Source organism: Trifolium pratense, linkage group LG6 (assembly GCF_020283565.1).
Source record: "Trifolium pratense cultivar HEN17-A07 linkage group LG6, ARS_RC_1.1, whole genome shotgun sequence".
NCBI classification, from domain to species: Eukaryota; Viridiplantae; Streptophyta; class Magnoliopsida; order Fabales; family Fabaceae; genus Trifolium; species Trifolium pratense.
In genome coordinates this window covers 37,624,603-37,648,962 of record NC_060064.1, presented here as the reverse complement: position 1 = coordinate 37,648,962, position 24,360 = coordinate 37,624,603, and the positions used below count along the sequence as shown (strand labels likewise).

Genomic DNA, 24,360 nt, shown 5'->3' with positions numbered 1-24,360 from the left:
TAAATAAAAAACTTCTAAAATTAATTAGACAACTAAGCACAAAGCCAAAATCAATCATACTCCTCTTTGCAACCAAAACCTACCAACCTACATAATTACATTTCCCCTTTCAACAAAAAAATAAAAAGAACATGAAAATCAAACTTTCAAAGATAAATAAAATTGAAACTCAAAATACACAAAATCGAACCTATTCTAGCAAACAAGTATAAAGAAGAAGAAAAACAAAATGTACATGAAAAAATATAAACCCTATCAAGAATTATGAATACTTAACAATTCAATTTCCCTTGAGCAAATTAAATGTATATATTTTCATAAAAAAGAATGTATGTAACCAAAATGAGACACAAAATGAATAAGAACCAATGAGATTTCCCTTTGAGTCTGCATCATGCAGTTATATTAAGGTATACCCTGTAGCACGTTTTGTAGGGGTACCCCCAACAAACGAATTAAGCAACCCTCCATCATACCCTTCATGTTCATCCACATACAAATCATCAGTACTCCTAAACGCACCATGCAACACAACAACAACAACACCAACCATAACAGAAACCAAAGTATTCACCCAAACACCACTAAACCCTAAAGCCACCACAGTCACCACCGCAAGCACCGCCGCAGAAACTCTATCATCAATAACACGACCAAACAGAACAATCGGTTCGTCACGGAAGAAATAGATGAAAAACCAAACTATGATCATCATCAAGAAGACGATTATTGATAAAGGATGCCATAGGAGACTGAGGAACAAGATGAAGAGAATGATCATGATGTAGTTTACGCGGAAGTGATTGAGATTACGTTTCACGCGTAAATTGGCTTCGCCGAGAGAATAAGGACGCGTGAATGAGTAGAGTGCGAAAACTTCCTCCCATGGACGGCGCGTGACGGATATTGATTGTGTTGTTGCGGTGGCACGTGAGATGAAGTATGGTGTTGTGGAATTTGAAGGTGAAGGGAGAGAACTGTAATGAGGTACTGAAGAAGATGAAGTAGAAGAAGACATAACATTACAGAGAGTTTTGGTTGAAATTGATTATTGAATTAACGAACCCTAATTTTTGAATTGTGGTGTTATAGTTTGATGAAAGTGATTGTGAAGAAGAAGAAGAAGAAGAAGAAGAGAGTTGAAACTTGAAAAGGGGAAAGGTGCGTTTTGTGAGTTTTGGTGTCGTTTTGTTGATAATAAGCGATGCCAGCGAGTGCACCTGGAAGGCACTGAAGTGTAAGTGGGTCCCATGCTAAACGACAACTAAGTGGGTTAAACTCCAGCGAAACTATATGCACGATCTACGTAATAATTGGGTGTTTAATGTTTATAAAGTCTTTTTAACTAAATGTACAAAAAAAGTCTTTTTAATTAAGGAAAATGGTTTTATTTTTTGACAGGAGATTAAATTAAGGTGACCCTGTCTATAAGTCTTAGCTCAACTGGAAAAAAAAATCGAAATTGTTAGGCTAGACGTCGTGACATGGGTTCGAACTCGGGATCTCATAATTATATGTGAATTTAATTTTAATGGATTATCACTTCATTTAAGACAAAAAAATAAAAAATTATATGTGGGGTTATTCACTTATTAACCAATGAGAACAAATCACGTAAATAAATTTATATGTGGTATTCATAATTAACTTATTATCTTTTTGTCGCGATGCTTGTTATAAGCGTCATCAACTCTCTTCCAAAAACTATTTTCTTTTTTATCAACTCCAACAATTGGATCTTTGAGACGTTGAGCCATGATTGAATGATAATTTCATCCTTTTTTGGTTGAAATCTTTGTTTAGGCGTTTCCACAACTGGTGCATATACAACTTCATTACCAAGGTTGATAGGTTCCAAGCCACCTCGAGTGCAAAATTGTGGTGTTTCATGCTTTTGATCATTTGATTGCACACCACTACTAGCTACTTGAACCTCACCAGACATAGCGGTGTTAGTTGATTGAGATGAAAATTGTTGATATTGATACGGATAAGGTGGATGATAAGAGTAATTTTCAAAGTGTGGGTTATTTTGTGGAGTTTGGATAAAAGAAGAATTTTGCAAATTTGAGTTATGGTGTGGATTTTTCATATTAGGTGCATTTTCAAAGTATGAGTTGTTTTGTTATTTTGTTGATTTGGGATACTAGGAGGATTACCAACGTTTTACATAAAATTAGACCTAAAATTGTGGTTATTGGGTTCATTGGCAAAGGAAATGTGTAGAAGAACTTTTATAAAGAGTTAAAATAAAGGCTTAAATATGTCATTAGTCCCTGCAATTACACCACATTTTGGTATTAGTCCCTGCACTTTTTTTTGTTGGGTTTAGGTCCTTGCAATTACATTGAGTTTTGGTATTAGTCCTTACCGTTAGTTGACAGTTACAAAAATGTTAAAAGTTAACGGAGTGTCACATGGCCCAATCAATTTATGCCACCTGGCACCATAAAAGGCTCATTTTTATTGTTTTTCTTTTACCATTATTTCTACCATTAATTACTATTATTAATAAAAAATAACTCCAAAATTAAATTAAAAACAAACTGATAGATGTCAAAGGATTACGTCACACCCATCTTCTTCTACACATGAAACCACCATGACATAGTCAAATACCAATTTATGTTCTTCATCAACAACCAACAAATAACTTCATCTTCATCAACAACAACCTTGAATCTGTTGCGTTAGTTTGTAATTACTATTATTAGAAGAAAACACAGCAACAGAGCCAACACCCCAGAAACACGAACAAGAAGAACCCAGAAACAACGATGGCGAATAGCAATGACGACAGTGAGCTCTCACAGAGTACAACAGACCACCATTTGGAGCAAGACCCAACCGGGTTAGAGGTTGGTGTCGCGATGTCAACAGACCCGATCGCACCACCAAGAGCAAGGATCTACATCTTTGCCGGCCAGATTTGGATTTTACGGCGGAGCAGGGCGTAGTTGTTGGTGGTGGGCGGTATTTGCTTAGAGAGAGGGAAGCTAAAAATATTTAGAGAGAGAGCCAATAATAATAATAATTAATTGTAAATACTATGGTAAAAGTAAAAACAATAAATGTGAATAGTAACAAAAAAAACAATAAATGTGAATTATCCCAAAAAAAGAGAGCCTTTTACGGTGCCACGTGGCATATATTGATTGGGCCACATGGCACTCCGTTAACTTTTAATATTTTTGTAACTGTCAACTAACAGTAAGGACTAATACCAAAATTCAATATAATTGCAAGGACTTAAACCCAACAAAAAAAAGTGCAGGGACCAATACCAAAATTTGGTGTAATTGTAGGGACTAATGACATATTTAAGCCTAAAATAAATAGTTAAAATTTAGAATAGATGTGAATGAAAATTTATGATAAAATTTGATCTATTTATTCTAAAAAAATAAAATATGACCGTTCTAAAATTTAAAGCAAAAAATAGTTGTAGAATCTGGAGCTTCTAGAAGTAGATGGAGCATCTAAAATTTGATTTTGTTTTTCAAAAACAAAATTAATAAGAAGAACGATGGTACCTCTCATGGTCCAAGCTTCAAATATCTGCACAGCAGAATCTGGAGCATCTAGAACGTAGTAGTCGGTAAATTCATCAAGCTTCTGTTCCATTTTATCAAGTTGTTCAATGCTCTTAACTGCAAAAAAAAATGGATTAGAAATAAAATGAAACCTGCAAAAAAAAGTATCAGAAATAAAATGAAGAGGAACAAATTAACACAAAAAAAATTAACCAAACCCTAATATGAGCATAGAGTTGGCTGACACTGACGCAAACAATGAGTGACTAACAATGTTATAAACATTTTTTTTTTTTACAATGAGTTGTGAAGCAAACCCAGTACCTATAGCATATTACTCAAACCCCTCACCATCAGACCAAACTTGCTGGCTTATGTTATAAACAATGTTACAAACAATGAGTTCCCATAAAAAAATTTAAATTTATTTATAAAATCAATTAAATATGAATTTTTAAATGCTAAAAATGATGTGGTTGTGAAAAGCTTAGCTAGACAACATCGTGTAAGGTCACAAATTTGGTGTGGAAAACTCGAGTTGACTAAATTTTGGGTTTAGGTTTGAAATTTCCCCGATTTCAAAATATGGTGGGTGGGGTGGATAATGAGGATATTGATATTCATCCCGAACCCACCCGCTTAAATTGAAATTATATTTGGCATCTCTTAAATTAAAAATGCTTAAACATATTCATATGTTTTTTTTATATTTTATTTTAAACTAGTTTAAATGCCCGTGCATTCGTACAGGTTCATTGAGTTTACTTCGATGTTTAAATTTATCATTGTCTTAATGTAGAAAATTTATTTAGAATAAAATATTGTTAAATATAAGTGAAACTATTGTGTTATTTTTTGTAAAACTTATTTATCCAATTTTTTATGTGTCAGTGACAAACAATGGTCCTTATATGTATTTTAATCGATTTTTTTTTTTGAAAACTTTGTATCCGGCCTTAGGACCACCTAATTCAAGGGGACCAATCTCACCGCCCACTTGTGGGGGGCCCATTTAAAGCCAGAATTTTTTGTTCTGTATGGACTTAGCCCACCGAAATTGGCACCAGTGAGAATCGAACCTGAGACCTTGAGAGGAGCATACTCTAAGGGCTCAAGCCAACACCACTCGACCAACCCTTTTATTATGAATATCTAGGGTAATTTAGTAAATTTGATAGTAATTAACTTTATTTTATTATTATTAATAGTTAGTTGTAAACTTGGTAGTAATATTTTTTATTTTATTTTATTTTCGATGAAAATTATTGTTTATGTTTTTTTTAATGTAGTTATTGTTTATGTTTATGTTTCTATTTCTATATTTCTATTTCTATGTATTCAACTTATTTTTCTATATTATTTCTAAAATTTATTTGTATTGACTAAACTGTGTATAATCTTTTTATTGTTTTTTTTTCCTATTTTTATGCATAGATTCCTATGTAATATTTTTTTTGTACTCATCTTATTCTTTTATTTTATTTTTTTTTGTATTTATCTTATGTTGTTTCTATATACTATATTTTTTTTAATATTTTTTTCATAAAATTTCAATAAAGGCTATAAAACTTGCAACATGATTAAAAGTAGAGTTGTCAAAGGGGTCGACCCGGTCCGGCCTGAAGGGGCCCGGTCAAATAAAGGGGTTGGCTCAGTCCGGCCCCTTAACTTTATGGCCCGGCCCACTTAGCCCGACCCGATGAGCAAAAGCCTACATGGCCCGATGGGCCGGCCCACTAATTTTCATAGTATTTTTTTAAAAAAAAAAACATATTCTACTAAATCTATGTTATATTTCTCAACTAAATCTTCAAGAAGATAATTCGTATCCCTATATTTTCTCACATAATCTCCCAAACAACAATATCTTCCTCTTTATCCTCAGCAAACAAACAAACAAATTTCTAACAAATAATCTCATTCTAATCCAATAAGTTTTTTGTCATATTATTATTATTACTACCAAATTTTTTTTTTCAAGTTTTATATCTTTCATTCATCCATTGTAATTTAAGTAAAAAAAATATAAAAAGAATATAAAATAAATACAATAAAAAGAATATAGGCTTAAAATAAACATATTCTAAGTTTTATATCCTTCATTGTAATTGCACGAAAAAATTTAAAAATATAAAAAGATGATAGGCTTAAAAATAGGAATAAAACAAATTATAGATAGTAACAAAACACAAATAATAACAATAAAACAACAAAAAAAATAAAAAAAATTATATATGAATTTATGCATAAAAATAGGACCAAAATATAACAATAAAAAGATTATAAATTTTTTTAAAATATTTTTTTTTAATTCTTTAAGGGGCCGGCCCAAAAGCCTGTGGGTCGGCCCATGACGGCCCATGAAAAAACCTGACCCGATAAGGTCCGGCCCGATAAGGCCCAGCCCCTTTTTTATGAAGCCCGGCCCGTGTAAAAGGATAGGGCTAATGGGTCTGCCCGATAGCCCGGCCCTTTTTACAGCTCTAATTAAAAGTACTAAGGATAAATTAGTAACTTTTGTGGCAAATGATTTTAATATATTATTATTAAAGTAATAGATTGTATATTATGATTCGAGATCGGGAGTTGGAGTTTAGGTCATCTTTTTGGGTCGGGTTGATGGTCTTCTTTGGTGTTTTGATATTTGTGGTGTGTGCTCTAGGTGATCCGGTGATTGTGGAGTGCGTGTGTATTATGTGGTGTCCATCTTTTAGCTTTCTCATTGGTGTGTCGCTTATATACGACGTCTTTGTTTTATAATTCTGTTTATCCCGACCTCTGTTCGTCTTGTGCAAAGACCGGTTATTATTAATAATATTTTGCCGTTTAAAAAAAATATATATCGTATATTATAAAAAAAATAAAACAGATGAGATTCTATTCCAAAATATATTAAAAAATAAAAATAAAAAAAAAAAACAAATCAGAATATTGCTAGACATAAGCCCAATCATTCACTAAAATCTTTTACTAGTAAAAGGAAGGTTGAGTTGCTCCAAAGCCTTCATTGTGATGATGTGGCACCTCTAATAAAATTGCTTACAAAAGGATATATCAATACTAAAAAATAAAAAATGAAAAATTAAATTAAAAGGGACCAACTAAAATTAAATACTCCTAAAACAAAACGGAAATTTTTCATATAATTTATGATTGTGTTAATATTACTATCTTTAGTAAACATGAGAGAGAGAGAGAGAGAGGTAGAGAGAGAAACAGATACGCCGCATCTAGGGCAAACTTGGAGCGGCGATTCCGGTCACCGCCTTCACCGGAAGTAAGGCACAAACGGGGGGGTACGTCGGTCGATAGCGGGGAATGGATTGAGGTGAGTCGGCGAAATCGGAGAGCGTTAAGACAACATATTGACAGACAAGACAGATCACGTAGTCTTAAACGGCACCATCGTGATCGATCGAACCTTAAACCCAACAATCGTTCTCTTCACGATCGCAATACCTACTACAGCCCAGACGCACGTCTTTCACTTTCTGCAGGAAGGCCTCAGTCGCGAAGCAACGGGAAGAGAGATAGCAGATCACGTCGTCGTGGTTTTGGGAGTGTGCACCGTTCGGTTCCAGCTGGTGTTAATCGGCGCCTGCGTTTCAATTCCGCCGGAGATAGGAGGCATCAGCGCATTGAGGCACGGCGGAATTCAAAGGGAAGGAATGACAGTAGGGTTAGAAATCACGGATGGAAGGAGGAGCAGGCTTTAGCAAGGGATGTGGATGGTGTTTTTTCGGCGAGGCGTGAGGGCAGGAGGATAATACGTGAGAATTTTCATGCAGCTAGGAAAGAGATGGATGAGGAGGTGGATGGTGGAGGGGGATTTAAGCACTGCAAACTCGGTGACGGCGGTAACTCGAATGGTGATTCCAAACGGTATGTATCGTTCTATTTCACGAATTTTCCGCCTTTGCTTCCGAATTTTTTCCTTAGAAAAGGGTTTGAGGTGTGTGGTATGTTAGAGGACGTGTATGTTCCCAAAAAGACCAATAGGTTTAGTGAACCCTATGGTTTTGTAAAATTTTCCAACGTCAAAGATGTTGCTAAAATGACGAAAGCTTTGAATGCTGTATGGTTCGGAAATTATCGCGTCAATGCTAGTGTGGCTCTATTTAACCGTCGTTATAACTTGGAGGTTAGTCGAACTGAAAAGGAAAAGGTTGTCAAGAGGAAGGGGGAGGATAAACCTTTGGCGAAGATCGAAAACTTAGATTCTGTGCAGCCTGCATTGCCAAACGTTGGGGAAGTTGTTTCGAGTGATCCTGTGCCGATCATTGAGAAGGACGGTGCTGGTACTTCAGATGGAGTGCGGGTGGGAGAGATTGTCGTCAGGTTAGGAGCTAGCCAGGAGCGGAGAGCGCGAGAAGAAGTTCGCAAGACTAGGGGAGGAATAAAGTCTGATGAGGGGAAGCCGTCTGTAGGAGTTGTGCCGAAGAAAAAGTGCGAAGTTTTAGTACGTAAGTATCAATCTCGGTCAGATGATGTGATGTGGGTCCAAAAAGGCCTGGTGGCGACAATTTTGAACGGCGAGGTGATACCCGTGGTGCAGAACAGGTTATATGACGCAGGGTTTGGGGACCTGGTCATTACTCCAATGGGGGCCGACAAAGTTTTTATTAGAAGTTTGGAGGGGGTGGATGTTTTGCCAATTATGAAGGGTGCTATGGAATTCTTCAAACTTGTATTCTCGCATTGGATACGTTGGGACCAGGATGTTACATCGTATCGGAGAGGGGCATGGGTTCGTCTGTACGGAGTTCCGCTGCATGCTTGGAATGTAAACTTTTTCAAGCTTTGCGTATTCGATTGTGGTAGATTTTTACGCATAGATAGCTGTTCGGCGGACAAGGATAGATTGGACTATGCTCGGGTATTAATCGCTACGCCCGATTTAGATATAGTCAATAGAGTCGAGACTGTCTTGGTGGATGGCATTCAGGTGGAGGTTAAGATTGTGGAGGAATGGGGGTATGATATGGGGGAGGATACTTGTCTTTTTGAGGAGGAAAGGGAGTCGGATACGCAATACTCCGAGAATGGCGAGGGGCTTGTTGACCCAGAAGCTCGTCGCAATATTGATCTTTTGGTCGAAAGATTCACGGAAGGGCTGGAGAAGGATGGTTGTGATGTTTTTCCAGCTCAGGGTGCTGATGGTTTGAAAGGACAGTCAGAGGACAAACAGGAGGTAGCGAAAGTTGACGCGGTGGAAGAAGAACGAGTGGTGTTTAATTCTAACCCAATTAGTGCGAGTGTGGAGTCTGATTGTAGAAAGGGCCATTTAGGAGAGTCTGAAGAGCATGCTTTATGGAAGAACGTTTCTAGTCAAAAGTTGGAGCATCAGACGAGTAATAGTTTTCCTAAAGAGGTTTCTGGGCCCGGACGTTGTGTGGGTATCATGTCTAGCCGCAAGCGTACTAATTCTTGCCCTCCAAAAGCGAGTCGATCTATCATTTCTGGGCCGTGGAGTTTGGAATGGCTACATGATCACAATCTTGGGAATGCCGGGGTGATTTTTTCAGCATGTAAGAGAGTAAGGACGGGGGAACACACTGGAGAAAGGCAGCATCAGGGTAGACCAAAGGGCTCTCGGAAAAGTAAAGAAAGAGGGCCACTTCGTCATCCGTTCCTTAGTATCAAAAAGGTAGCTAGGATGCCAAGTAATGATCGTAAAGATGTCCTAAAGGTCCTAAAAAAGAATGTTCGGCGTCGTCGAGGCGGAGACGAGGTTAATCGGTCGTGTTCTGTGAGACGTCGTGTTTCTTCTGATGAGTCCTCCTCATCGGCTTCTGTTAATAATGATTGGAAGAATTGGGTGGCAATGCAAGGAACAGAACAAATGGCGATGGATGATGTTTGGGGGATCGGAAAGGCCATCGGGGTTAAGTTCAAGGGAGATAATGTGAATATGTTCCGTGTTTTATCTAGGGCGGGTAAAGGTAAGAAGGAGAGCTCAGGTTCGCAGCAGGGGGGAGGAGCACGTTACGAGTCGGTGTGCTAGGTCTGGGTAGTCTTTTGACGCGGAGGGGAGTGTGTCTTTATGAAGATTATTTCGTGGAATATTAGGGGCTTGGGTGGGTTTGAGAAGAGGAAGGAAGTGTTTAAGTTGGTAGGGGACTTGAAACCTTTCATTCTTTGCCTTCAGGAGACTAAGTTACAGTCCTGTGATGTTTCCCTATGCTCGACTCTCTGGGGCAGTTCTTCTCATGCTTTTTCTTTTCGTCCTTCGGTTGGGGCATCTGGGGGTCTTCTCATGTTATGGGATACTTCTGAGGTGGAAGTTTGGTCGACAGAGAGTCGTGAACACGTTTTATGGTGTAGGGGTCGTTTTGTTAAGTCTGGTGAGGAGTTTCACCTAGCAAATGTTTATGCGCCGTGTGATGATGGGGCTAAACAAGTTTTGTGGGACTCTTTAGCGACGCGGATACAAGCGTCAAGGGGAGAGAGGGTGTGTGTATGTGGGGATTTTAACGCGGCTAGACATGTTGATGAACGACGATCTGTTAGGGGAAGTCAGCGTAGTGTGGATCACATTCCTTTTAATCGTTTTATTGAGGATAATAATTTAGTTGATCTTCCTCTGGTCGGACGCAAGTTTACGTGGTTCCGAGGGGATGGTCTATCGATGAGTCGCCTGGATAGGTTTTTACTCTCTGAGGAGTGGTGTTTGACTTGGCCCAATTGTAAGCAGGTGGCCAAATTGCGAGGGTTGTCTGATCATTGCCCCTTAGTCCTCTCTGCGAATGAGGAAGATTGGGGACCACGTCCTTCAAGGATGCTTAAGTGCTGGAGGGATGTTCCTGGCTACAAATTGTTTGTGAAAGATAAGTGGAATTCATTTCAAGTAGATGGTTGGGGTGGTTACGTTATTAAGGAAAAGTTTAAATTGATCAAGGTGGCTTTGAAAGATTGGCATAATGATCATGCCCAAAATTTGCCTAGCAGAATTGAGTCTTTGAAAGAACGGTTGTCGGCTCTAGATCAAAAGGGGGAAGAGGAAGATTTGTCTGAAGTTGAGTTAGCTGAGATTCATGGGGTCACTGCGGATATTCAATCGTTGTCGCGTCTGCACACTAGTATTAGTTGGCAACAGTCTCGATCGATGTGGCTCAAGGAAGGGGATGCTAACTCTAAGTTCTTTCATTCGGTTTTGGCGGGGCGTCGTCGACAGAATGCTATCTCTGTGATTCAAGAGGGAGGGGCTACTGTGGAGGGAGTTAGTCCTATTAGGCAGGCTGTGTTTTCACATTTTGAGTCCCATTTTAAGTCTTCTGTTGTGGAGAGGCCGGGGGTGGATAACCTTCAGTTTAAAAGGTTGAGTCAGCTTGAGAGAGGTAGCCTTATTAAACCGTTCACGGAGCTTGAGGTGAAATCTGCTGTGTGGGATTGTGATAGTTTTAAGAGTCCCGGGCCTGATGGGATAAATTTTGGTTTTATTAAGGACTTTTGGGCTGAGATTCGGGGAGATGTTATGCGCTTTATTATAGATTTTCATCGGAACGGTAAATTATCTAAAGGTATTAATACCACTTTTATTGCATTGATTCCGAAGGTTGATAGCCCTCAACGGTTGAATGATTTTCGGCCGATATCATTAGTTGGAAGCCTTTATAAAATTTTAGCAAAGGTCCTAGCGAACAGGTTGAGGCTTGTTATTGGTAGCGTGATCTCCGAGACTCAAACGGCTTTTGTTAAGGACAGGCAGATTTTGGATGGTATTCTTATAGCTAACGAGGTTGTGGATGAGGCTCGAAAATCTAAAAAGGAACTCATGCTTTTCAAGGTGGATTTTGAGAAAGCATATGATTCGGTGGATTGGGGCTATTTGGATAAGGTTATGGAGAGAATGTTGTTTCCAACTCTGTGGCGGAAGTGGATCAGAGAATGCGTGGGTACGGCCACAGCATCTGTTCTTGTCAATGGCAGCCCAACTGATGAGTTCTCTATCGAACGAGGTCTTAGACAAGGAGATCCTTTATCTCCTTTCCTTTTTTTGTTGGCTGCTGAGGGTTTGAATGTTTTGATGGAGTCTCTGGTAGCGCGTAACTTATTTGAGGGGTATAGAATAGGGGAAACTACTACTATTTCGGTGTCACATCTCCAGTTTGCTGATGACACTTTGCTCATTGGGAGGAAGAGTTGGGGTAATGTACGGGCATTGCGAGCTGTCCTAGTGTTGTTTGAGACCATGTCTGGTTTGAAGGTTAATTTCAACAAAAGTATGCTGGTGGGGGTGAATATTCCTGAATCCTGGTTAGGCGAAGCTGCGTCTGCTCTGTGTTGCAAAGTGGGAAAGATTCCTTTCATTTATCTGGGGCTTCCTATTGGGGGTGATTCGCGGCGTTTGAGTTTTTGGGAACCAGTGTTGGATCGTTTAAAAAATCGATTATCTGGGTGGAAGAGTCGTTTTCTTTCTTTTGGTGGCCGTTTGGTTTTGCTAAAGTCTGTTGATGGAAATTTAGCAAGTGTACTAAATCGTCGTCAAGTAGTATAATAAAATCGTTCTTTCCGCAGGGATTGTTGTAAATCAATTGTAAATTGAAGACATACTCATGTAAATTGACATAAATTGTAAAAGGGGGGTTCTTGTTTGGTTTCAAGTTCAAATTTTTAAACTTTGGAATTGCTTTGGTGTTTAGATTGATGTAAGAAAAGCGATTGGTCCTTTTTGGGTCATCTAATTACTATTTCTCTTGGTAATTTCATGTATGATAACGAATTAGTCGAATTAGTTTCATGATTTGATCAAAACATAATTGATTATGCCCAATGTCTTGGTAACATAATCCTCTCTCATGATCATCAATCCCTAATGTCTTAGTAAGACCTATGATCATGTGAGGAAGAAAAACTTTAATCTTTTAATCTCAATTAACAATCCGAAATGTCTTAAGTGAAAGTTAATTGATTAATCGTTCCTAGATCGATGATTTATTCCTATCGTCATAGTAAAACAAATCATTGCAATCATCATATAAGTCGCGAATTCATACAAAGCATTAAGCACAAAGAACAATCAATAGAAACTAACTTCGTAATTCATTAATCATATCATATGACAATCACATAGTTCAAGATCAAAAGTAATTAGAATCACCTAAGGACCAATCATGAGAATTTAGCTAGACATTGCAAATTCAGAAATTACATCAATTAAAATGAAAGAAAGCATCATTACAAGAAGAATCTTGATGTGTTTCCACACTTGAATCCTTGCTTGGTCGCTCTTTATCCTCCAAAATCGCTCCAAATGCTGTTCTCAGTGTCAAAAATTCGATTCTCATCCAGATCTGAAGTTTCCCTTTTATAAAACTGATCAAAAATAACGTTTTCCGCCTGAGGCACAGAATTTCCGCCCCAGGCGTAAAAATTTACGTTTCAGGCACAGCTTTTTCCGCCTGAAACGGCAAAACAGTGAGCAATCTTGGTTCTTCAGTGAAATTTCCGCCCCAGGCGTAAAGAATTCCGCCCCAGGCGTAAAAATGCTATAAAATCCAACAATTTTCATTTGCTCTCTTCCTTCGCATGTAGCTTCAAATCAATGTCTTATTCTTCATGATTTAGGTCAAAAACCTCTAAAATCACTTGAAAATGGTCTTTATTTCCATGTAATGACTAACGTCATCACAACCCCAAACTTGAACTTTTCCTTGTCCTCAAGGAATATCTCAATCTCTAGGAAAACAAAACACTACCTCGATTCATCTGGCTAAACAAACTCAAACCCAATCAAGTTAGACGTAATTTGCATGATATTTCAATGATCAATTTCGTCATGATTCAAGTACACACAGTTTCAAATTTAGGCAAAACAAAGAGCATCAAACAAAGATTGACCATACTTAATTTCTTCACACCCTCACCGACTCTCCTGTTTAAGGGTAATATAATCACTCAATCAACACATCATAACTAGACTACTATAAATTTGCAGACATTCTCAAAAATCAATCACCATGTCATGAGCACACACATTAGAGGACTTTTAAAGGTTATAACGTGGCCTGGTTAAAAGGTGGATGGTGGCTTTTCTGGTAAGTGAGTAAAAAAACTTGAAATTAGATACCACTGAGTCGAATAGATACAACACCCCACCCTACTTTGTAAGAATTTATACTTAGAGAACAATTCACAAAATTCCTTTTTGTTTTCAAAAAGATCACCATGATTATTATTTTTTTTTTCTTCTTTTTTTTTTTTCGATACTTCTTTTCTTGGTGAACTTTTGAATTTTTCTTTCATAATTTGGAATTTTTCTTTCATAATTTTGTTTAGTTCTCTAGTATAGTATATCCACCCCAAACTTAAGTTGTTGCTAGTTCCAAAAGCAACCCCAAACTTAGTGAAATGCATTGTGCAAAAACCACTAAAGGTATCTAATTTTCCAAGAAAATCATTTTTTTTTTTTTTTTATATTATTTTGATAACTTGGGTCAGATACAAACAAAACATTTTTCTTTAGGCTCAAAAGGGGTTAAACAACGGATAAGCAATGATAAGGGTGGCTAGAACAGGCTCAAGGTACCAAACAACTTGCCTCGTGTGTACATCACAACAATAAATCAATTAAAGAGAACATGCGCAAATTCTAGAGACATAGCTAAGTGTGGAATTCTCATAATCATCAAAAGAAATCAGTGTTTGGGCTCAAAATCTCACAGTTTTTGCTGAATTAAACTATGGTCAATATTTGTGAGAGTCCCTAAGCCTTGCCTAAATCATCACTATGATGCATCCAAAACAATCAAAAACATCACAAATTCATATCACACATTTGGTCAACAATTTTGAATCTAAGATGATAGCCAAACAAATTTCAATAGTGTGAAGTTTTCAAAAAGACTAAAACATTCAAAGAAGACAAAACGACTAGCTCAAGTACTTATTATAGACCAACATCAAGCATGCAACAAATCAAACAAAGGAATCATAATACACAGGCCAAAAAGAATCTATAGAGGAGACGGACAGTAAAGGTGAATGGCACAAAACCTCAATCCTGCTCGGGCATGTTGTGATCATGATCAAAACGAGGCAGATTTCCAGGAAATTGCATTGATGAGGACCCTCCTTCATCTGGAAGGCCAGCTGCCCTCCTTTGGCGAATGTAGGTAGCACGGTTCATTTCATGTGTAGCCGCCATGCTCCTAACTCTTTGATTGTGAGCTTCATCAAATTCATGCATTGTTGGATATCTCGGATAGAAATATGCCGGGACTTGCTCCCGGTAACGCATGGATGCTTGCCATAAGGCGGATGAAGTGTCATAGTGGTCCGCCATATCAATGCCCTGTTGGGTGCTCATGTCCATTTTCCACACCATGTCAGCAAGAACATTCACATCAAATTGCGGAGCTGGAAAACTCTCCATTTCCGGAGCCTGTGGCACTTCATGGTGCATCACATTTTCAACATTCTCCTCCCTTTCTTCACCTCCTCCCTCAACCGTGTAATCCATCACATCATCCACATCAGCAAATGGAATGAATGTCTTCCCGAAAGTTTTTCTTCTCACATCTCTCACAAAAGCCGTAGTGACTTTCCTAGGCTCTTCCATTTGATCATCATCAAAAGTAGCAACATTTTGATCCAGACACAGTTTAGTGATCAAACAGAGATGTGTTAGACTATATGACCCGGGATCTTTCTGGATAATTGCAGACAAATCATCACTCAGAATTGTGCCCAAATCTATGTCTTCACCTAACAAAATAGCTTGAAGGGCTAGCCCTACATCCATAGGAATCTCAGAATTGTTCCCACTTGGCTCCACGTTATTTATCCAAAATTCAGCCCAAATCCGTGGAATATCCAACAAATGAGCGGTTTTAAACCGCTGGGGTGGGAGCTGTCTAGATGGTCTCACCCACATACTTCCGGATGCAGTCAGCTGAGATTTTAAAGCCTCACGCTTATCTGATGCCATGGTTGCCCTATTCTCACGTCGATGATTCAGAACACAGAATTCAGGAACATTAAAATGAAATATCCTATTTATAGTTTCCGGGGAGTAGTCTACATCTACCCCGCGTACTTTAGCAATCCGTGGTGACGAATTTTTCACTCGCCATGCATTACTCAAAAATTCTAATGCTAAAGTACGATTTCCAGACCGAAGACAGAAATTAAACTCATACCAATGCCTGTTGCGGAATTCTGCTTCAATTAAGGGAAATGCTAGCACTTCATCCGTGAGACGCCTTTCAGGTTTGAAGTCCTTACTTTTGAGAGTCTGGTACCGATTGTAGGCCGTTGGACGAACAAAACGTGACCGAGGAATTTCAGTCACAACCGGCGTTGGAGGAGGTGGTGATTGCTCTCTAGGCGGTGATGGTGGAGGAGAAGGCGAAGGTGACGGTGTAGGAGTTCGGACTACTCTCCTTTTCTTCACCACTTTTGACCTTGATTTTGAAGACCCAACTTCAACTTCTTTATCTTTTGAGGATTTTTTGAATATGTTCTTCATGGTGAGAAAGGTAAAGATTGAGAATGGTGATGAGTTATGGGTGATTGATGGAAAAGATGAAGATTTATGGTGGTTTTTGGGTGAATTTTCGTGTAGGGTTTTGAAGGGTTTTTGATTTTGGTTTTTGGAAAAATTTGAAGAATTGGTTGTTGTTGATGATGGGTTTTGAAGAATAGAGTTGGATGGAAGAATTTTCGTGGGTTTGGTGTTATGGGTGTGAGAGAGGTTGTTGTTTTAATGGGGTTTTGAAGGATTTGGGAGGTTTAGGTTCAAGAGGGGTTTGAGATTTGAGGATGAAATTGGTGAAATAGAATGGGTGAATTTGTTGTGGTTGTTGTTTTAATGAAGGATTTGTGTTGGGTTTGAAGGTTTGAATGGTGGTTAATGGAGAATTTGTGTGAGGAAGGAGATGAAGTTTGAGAGAAAGGATAAGGTTTGTTGAAGAAGATGAAGTTTGAGAGAAAGAATGAGGGTTTCATGTGTGTTTACGCCTGAAACGAAATTTTTCCGCCCCAAACACAAGTTTTTCCGCCTGAAACGGCAAAACAGAGAGCACCATCTCTTTCAGCATGATTTTCCGCCCCAAACGGCAATGTTTCCGCCCCAAACGGCAAAATATTGAGCAACCCAATTTCTTCAGGATTTTTACGCCCCAAACGTAATTTCTTCCGCCCCAAACGGCAAAACAGTGGGCACCCATTTTTCATCATTATTTTTACGCCTTAGGCGCAATTTCTTCCGCCCCAAACGTAAATCACTCAGAATTTGAATTTTTCTGCTCCTTTCTTACGCTTCAGGCGAAATTTTTGGTGCCCCAAGCGTAAATTCCTGATTGTGACACTTTTCACACTCCTCTTTTTTTCAATTTGACCTGCACAACACAAAAAAAAAAATCAAAAGAAAAACTATTACGGTTAAATAAAACCTTGGGTTGCCTCCCAAGCAGCGCTACTTTTAGCGTCATTAGCTTGACGGTCTCGAAACCTCAAGGGTCTTCGAAAAGTACTGCCACCTTGTGGCGATTAAAATCTCCTCCCTTATAAAACTTGAGTCTTTGTCCATTTACTTTGAAAGATTTCTCCTCCTCTCCTGGTGTAAAAATTTCCACAGCCCCGTGTGGAAAAACTTCCTTAATGACAAACGGACCAGACCACCGAGACATCAGCTTACCCGGGAATAACCTTAAACGAGAATTGAACAACAAGACTTGCTGTCCTTTCTTAAACTCCTTTCTTACCAACCCTTTATCATGATACTTCTTTGTCCTTGCTTTAAAAATCACGGCATTTTCATATGCTTGCATCCGCCATTCTTCAAGTTCGTTCAGCTTAAGCAATCTTTTCTCACCCGCAAGACCTGCATCAAAATTTAAAAATTTCACGGCCCAATATGCCTTGTGTTCTAGCTCAACCGGTAGGTGACATGATTTGCCATAAACTAGTTGGTACGGAGAGAACCCCAAGTGTGTCTTGAACGCGGTTCTATAAGCCCAAAGTGTATCATTAAGCTTCATTGACCAGTCTTTCCTTGAAGTAGAAACCGTTTTCTCCAGAATTTGTTTCAATTGCCGGTTAGATACTTCAACTTGTCCACTTGTCTGAGGATGGTATGGAGTGGCCACCTTGTGCTTGACATTGTATTTCTCCAAGACATTCTCCAAGTATTTGTTACAAAAATGTTTGCCTCCATCACTAATGAGAATTCTAGGAACCCCAAACCGAGTAAAAATATTTTCTTTAAGGAACTTCACCACGGTATGAGAATCATTCGCTTGGCAAGGAATAGCTTCCACCCATTTTGTAACATAATCTACACACACCAATATATGAAGATTAGACCGTGAAGATGGGAAAGGTCCCATGAAATCAATCCCCCAACAATCAAAAGGTTCTACTTCGAGCATTTGGTTTAGAGGCATCTCATCCCGCTTTGAAACATTGCCGGTCCTCTGGCAATTATCACATCTTCGAGCAAACTCTACACAATCTGCAAACAGTGTCGGCCAAAAGAAACCACTTTGAAGCACCTTTGCTGCTGTTCGTGGACCACTGTGATGACCACCATATGGAGAACTATGGCAATGCCACATTATGCTTTGCGCCTCTTCCTCATCAACACATCTACGGATCAAGCCATCTTGCCCCACCTTAAATAGGTATGGATCATCCCAAAAATAGAAGTTAGCATCTCTAAAGAATTTCTTCTTTTGTTGATAGGAATAGTCCTCCGGAATTTCATTTCCTGCTTTGAAATTAGCCATGTCAGCAAACCAAGGCCTTTTAGAAACCATCAACAATTTTTCATCCGGGAACTCTTCGTTAATGCACTTCTCTTTTGTGGTCACCATTGGATTTTCTAACCTTGACAAATGGTCAGCGACCACATTCTCCACACCTTTCTTGTCTTTTATCTCCAAATCAAATTCCTGCAAAAGTAGTACCCACCTCAAGAGTCTAGGCTTTGAGTCGCCTTTTGTGAGGAGGTACTTAAGTGCCGAGTGATCTGAAAAAACAACAACTTTCGATCCAATTAGATAAGAGCGAAATTTTTCCAAAGCAAATACTATTGCAAGCAACTCTTTTTCAGTAGTTGTGTAATTGATTTGGTTTTCATTCAAAACCTTGCTTGCATAATATATAGCATGGAAAAATTTCGCATGTCGTTGGCCAAGCACCGCTCCAACCGCATAATCACTTGCATCACACATTAATTCAAAAGGGAGATCCCAATTAGGTGCAACGATTATGGGCGCGGTGACCAACTTTTCTTTAATCACAACAAAAGCATTCAAACATTCATCATCAAATTTAAATTCATTTTCCTTCACAAGGAGGTTACTTAAGGGCTTAGCTATTTTGGAAAAGTCTTTTATGAAACGCCGATAGAAACCGGCATGTCCTAAGAAGCTTCTCACTCCCTTAACATTCACGGGAGGAGGCAATTCCTTAATAACCTCTATCTTTGCTTGGTCAACTTGAATGCCCTTTGAAGAGATTTTGTGTCCAAGCACAATACCTTCTTTAACCATAAAATGACATTTTTCCCAATTTAAAACTAAATTGGTACTTATGCATCTCTTCAATACGGCATTCAAATTGGCTAAACATTTATCAAAAGATTTACCAAACACAGAAAAATCATCCATAAATACCTCGATTGTGTCCTCCATCATATCAGCAAAAATAGATAGCATACACCGCTGGAATGTGGCCGGTGCGTTGCACAACCCGAAAGGCATCTTCCGGTAAGCAAATACTCCAAAAGGACAAGTAAAAGCTGTTTTCTCCTGATCCTCTGGGTCTACCACAATCTGATTGTACCCAGAATATCCATCCAAAAAGCAATAATAGGCCTGCCCTGCAAGCCTTTCCAACATTTGGTCCATGAATGGAAGAGGAAAATGGTCCTTCCTTGTTGCCGAGTTCAACCGCCTGTAGTCTATACACATCCGCCACCCAGTGACGGTGCGAGTGGGTATCAGTTCATTTTTTTCATTTCTCACAACTGTCATACCACCTTTTTTCGGGACCACATGGACAGGACTAACCCACGCACTATCCGAGATTGGATAAATCATACCAGCTTCTAGAAGTTTAAGAACCTCTTTCTTCACCACTTCTTTCATGGTTGGATTTAGTCTTCTTTGAGGTTGCACCACAGGTTTGTATTCATCTTCCATTTTTATTTTATGCATACAGAATCCGGGACTAATCCCTTTCAAATCAGAGATGCTCCAACCCATGGCTTCTTTATTTTCTCGCAAGACTCTAGTTAGCTTCTCTGCTTCCAAAGAACTCAACCTGCTGCTTATGATTGCCGGTTGTGAAGCATCTTCTCCTAAGAAAACATATTTTAAGTGAGGGGGGAGCTCTTTCAACTCCGGAATAGTAACTTTTAGGTCCTCCTTACCACTAGCTTTCTCTTCCACAGCATACACATTTTCAAAATCTTTTTGTGCTTCTTCTTCTTTACATGATTCAAGTTGACGGAGACAAATTTCAATCTCCTTGTCCCATTCCTCTTCCAAATCATCGATGGAATTAACAATTACTCTTTCTAAAGGTAAGGATGGTGTTTCTTCCACTAAGACATCTTCTACCACTTCTTCAATCACATCAACCTTGTAACATTGTGGCTCATCATCATGGTGTTTCATAGCTTTGAACACGTTAAACATGACTTGTTCCCCATGTGTTCTCAACATAAGTTCTCCCATCTCAACATCAATCAATGCTCTTCCGGTAGCTAAGAATGGTCTACCCAACAACAACGGTTCTACATCTGCATCATCTTCCATATCAAGGATGACGAAATCCGCCGGAAAAACAAACTCAGCAACTCTTACCAAAACATCATGAAGTACGCCGTAAGGATGTACAATAGAACGATCAGCTAAAGAGAGCTGCATCTTTGTGGGTTTTGCAACTGCTCCGGGTATCTTCTTCATCATTGACAATGGCATTAGGTTGATGCTAGCTCCTAAATCACATAGAGCTCGACCAACGGAGATGTTACCTATTGAACATGGTATGGTAAAGCTTCCAGGATCCTTCTTCTTTTGAGGAAGTTTCTTTTGGATTATGGCACTACATTCCTCTGTCATCTCCACTGTATCATCGTCAAGAGGTTTCCGCTTCTTTGTCATAAGTTCCTTCATGAATTTTGCATAGACAGGCATCTGTTCCAACACTTCAGCAAAAGGAATGTTAATTTGGAGATCATGAAGCATCTTCATAAACTTTTTGAATTGTTGGTGATCATTAGCCTTTGCCTTCTTCTTGCGCGGATATGGCAATTTAGCATGGACAGAATTTTCTTTCTCCTCTACACCCTTGCCTCTCTTTTCAACTAACTTCTCATCATTCTCTTTTTCAATTTTTTTCTCTTTCTCATCTTCAACTAACTCCTCTTTCTCAATCATTTTCTCCAACTCCTTTTCAACTTCTCCCTCATTCTCATTTTCAACTTCTCCCTCAACATTATTTTTTTCTTTTACTCCCTCAACACTAGACTCACTCTTTTTCTTCATTACAATCTCAGGTGAAGGAACCACTCTATTTCTCAAATTAATCGCCTTGCAACTTTCATTCCTCGGATTATCCTTTGTAGAACCTTCAAAACCATTATTTTGAGTAGCCGCGAATTGCCTTGACAATTGCCCAACTTGAGTTTCCAAGTTCTTAATTGAAGCTTCATGATTCTTGTTGGCAATATCTTGGTTGGTTTTCATTTGATCTTGGCTAACCTTCATAGCTTCGAAGTTCCCTTGAGTCACCTTTATGAATTGAGTAAGTGTATCCTCTAATTGAGAAGGTCTCCTTTGTTGAGAGTTTTGTGAAGAAGATTGTTGTTGAGATTGATTTGAGTTTTGATTTCCTCCCCAACCAAAGTTTGGATGATCTCTCCAACCTGGGTTATAAGTGTTTGAATATGGATCATACTTTGGGTTATTCCTTTTGAAGTTGGCTAGGTACTTTGCCTCTTCTGACCCTTCAGGAAAACATTGGCCATTAGCATGCCCTTGTCCACAAAAATCACATTTCACTTCATTAGCTGCCATGACTGGCATTTGGGCATTAGGAGTGCTAGTGAGGTGTTTCAACACAGCTGCCATTTGAGAATTCATCAATGTAGATTGGGCCAAAAGAGCAGTTTGAGTATCAAGCTCTATCATGCCTGCCTTCTTCTTTGCACCACGATCATTTTCAACTCTGTACTCATTTTGAGCCATGGATTCCACCAACTCTCTAGCTTGAGTTTGATTTTTATTTTTCAACGATCCACCTGCCGATGCATCTAGAAACATTCTAGTTTGAGCTCTCAATCCTTGTGTGAAATGCTGCATTTGAGTATGACTATCGAGCCCATGCTTAGGACACTTCTTCAGGCTCAGTTTGAATCTTTCCCAGGCATCATACAATGTTTCGGAGTCTCCTTGCTCAAAACTTGTAATGTCAGCTCTTCTTTCAAGATACTTGTGAATTGGAAAGTACCTATCCATGAACTTCATCTCTAGCTCTTGCCAAGTATTGATGGTGTTAGGTGGTATTGTGTCCAGCCAGTCTTTAGCTCTTCCAGTTAACGAGTACTTGAAAAGCCTTAATCTTTTATCTGATTCAGATACTCCTGGTGGGTCTGTATAGTCACAAGCTTCATAGAAATGCTCCAGGTGGAGATTTGGACATTGTGTTTCTGCCCCTGAGTATTGATTCTCTTTGAGGGCGCTGAGCACTGAATTCTTGATATCAAATGACACATGATTTCTCGGTTGGAAACCCAGATTGGCAAGCTCTCCATTGTTTCTTTGCCCATAGTCACCTAACATCCTCTCAGGCACAACTGGTGGAGGTGGTGGTGGATTTTCAGCCATGATGTTGGCTTCGTTGTCCGATGTGTTTGGACTAGGAACCGCTTCTTCACTACTTTCTTGTGCAACACCTGCTAACCGGGCAGCCTCTCGGGCTAACCGAACTGCTTTTCTGTTTGCTTTAGCTGTTTTCTCTATTTCAGGATCAAAGATTAGTTCTCTTGCTACTCTCCTACCTTGCATAAACAACCAGAAAATACCTTAAGAAGCAACTGCACTACACAAGAATGAAAATGAATAATAAATTCAGAACTTATATTTTTTTTTTATATATATTTATAATTAAAATAAACAAAAACTTAATCAATAAAACAATAAAATTTAAAAGTATGACTCAATTGCCTTGTTGATTTAATCAACAATCCCCGGCAACGGCGCCAAAAACTTGATGGAAATTTAGCAAGTGTACTAAATCGTCGTCAAGTAGTATAATAAAATCGTTCTTTCCGCAGGGATTGTTGTAAATCAATTGTAAATTGAAGACATACTCATGTAAATTGACATAAATTGTAAAAGGGGGGTTCTTGTTTGGTTTCAAGTTCAAATTTTTAAACTTTGGAATTGCTTTGGTGTTTAGATTGATGTAAGAAAAGCGATTGGTCCTTTTTGGGTCATCTAATTACTATTTCTCTTGGTAATTTCATATATGATAACGAATTAGTCGAATTAGTTTCATGATTTGATCAAAACATAATTGATTATGCCCAATGTCTTGGTAACATAATCCTCTCTCATGATCATCAATCCCTAATGTCTTAGTAAGACCTATGATCATGTGAGGAAGAAAAACTTTAATCTTTTAATCTCAATTAACAATCCGAAATGTCTTAAGTGAAAGTTAATTGATTAATCGTTCCTAGATCGATGATTTATTCCTATCGTCATAGTAAAACAAATCATTGCAATCATCATATAAGTCGCGAATTCATACAAAGCATTAAGCACAAAGAACAATCAATAGAAACTAACTTCGTAATTCATTAATCATATCATATGACAATCACATAGTTCAAGATCAAAAGTAATTAGAATCACCTAAGGACCAATCATGAGAATTTAGCTAGACATTGCAAATTCAGAAATTACATCAATTAAAATGAAAGAAAGCATCATTACAAGAAGAATCTTGATGTGTTTCCACACTTGAATCCTTGCTTGGTCGCTCTTTATCCTCCAAAATCGCTCCAAATGCTGTTCTCAGTGTCAAAAATTCGATTCTCATCCAGATCTGAAGTTTCCCTTTTATAAAACTGATCAAAAATAACGTTTTCCGCCTGAGGCACAGAATTTCCGCCCCAGGCGTAAAAATTTACGTTTCAGGCACAGCTTTTTCCGCCTGAAACGGCAAAACAGTGAGCAATCTTGGTTCTTCAGTGAAATTTCCGCCCCAGGCGTAAAGAATTCCGCCCCAGGCGTAAAAATGCTATAAAATCCAACAATTTTCATTTGCTCTCTTCCTTCGCATGTAGCTTCAAATCAATGTCTTATTCTTCATGATTTAGGTCAAAAACCTCTAAAATCACTTGAAAATGGTCTTTATTTCCATGTAATGACTAACGTCATCATCTGTCTTGACATCTCTACCTGTCTATGCTCTCTCCTTTTTCAAAGCTCCTTCAGGTATCATTTCCTCTATTGAATCTCTTTTAATTAAATTTTTTTGGGGTGGGTGTGAGGATACTAGGAAAACAGCTTGGATTAACTGGAAAACTATTTGTTTACGCAAGGAGTATGGAGGTTTGGGGGTAAGGCAGTTGAGGGAGTTTAATTTGGCACTTTTAGGTAAATGGTGTTGGAGGATGTTAGTGGATCGAGAGGGGTTGTGGTTTCGAGTGTTGGAAGCTCGGTATGGGGTGGAGGGAGAGAGATTGCGAGATGGAGGGCGGCGAGGGTCATCGTGGTGGCGAGAGATAGCGAGGATTAGGGAGGGTATTGATGAGGCAGGGGGCCGATGGTTTAGGGAGCATGTGGTTAGGAGGGTTGGGGATGGT

At 38.8% G+C, this 24,360-nt stretch overlaps 1 protein-coding gene across 1 annotated transcript; it reads right to left on the bottom strand.

The window, feature by feature from the left end:
• On the bottom strand, positions 1-1,191 carry LOC123889854 (PRA1 family protein F2-like). The gene has a single exon (XM_045939359.1). It carries the CDS (start codon positions 1,016-1,018, stop codon positions 401-403), a length of 618 nt encoding a protein of 205 aa, XP_045795315.1. The 5' UTR covers positions 1,019-1,191; the 3' UTR covers positions 1-400.
• Between the last annotated feature and the right edge of the window lie 23,169 nt (positions 1,192-24,360).

Coding starts and splice junctions, on each gene's coding strand:
- LOC123889854 (XM_045939359.1), bottom strand. CDS start 1,018: ATGTCTTCTTCTACTTCATCTTCTTCAGTACCTCATTACAGTTCTCTC.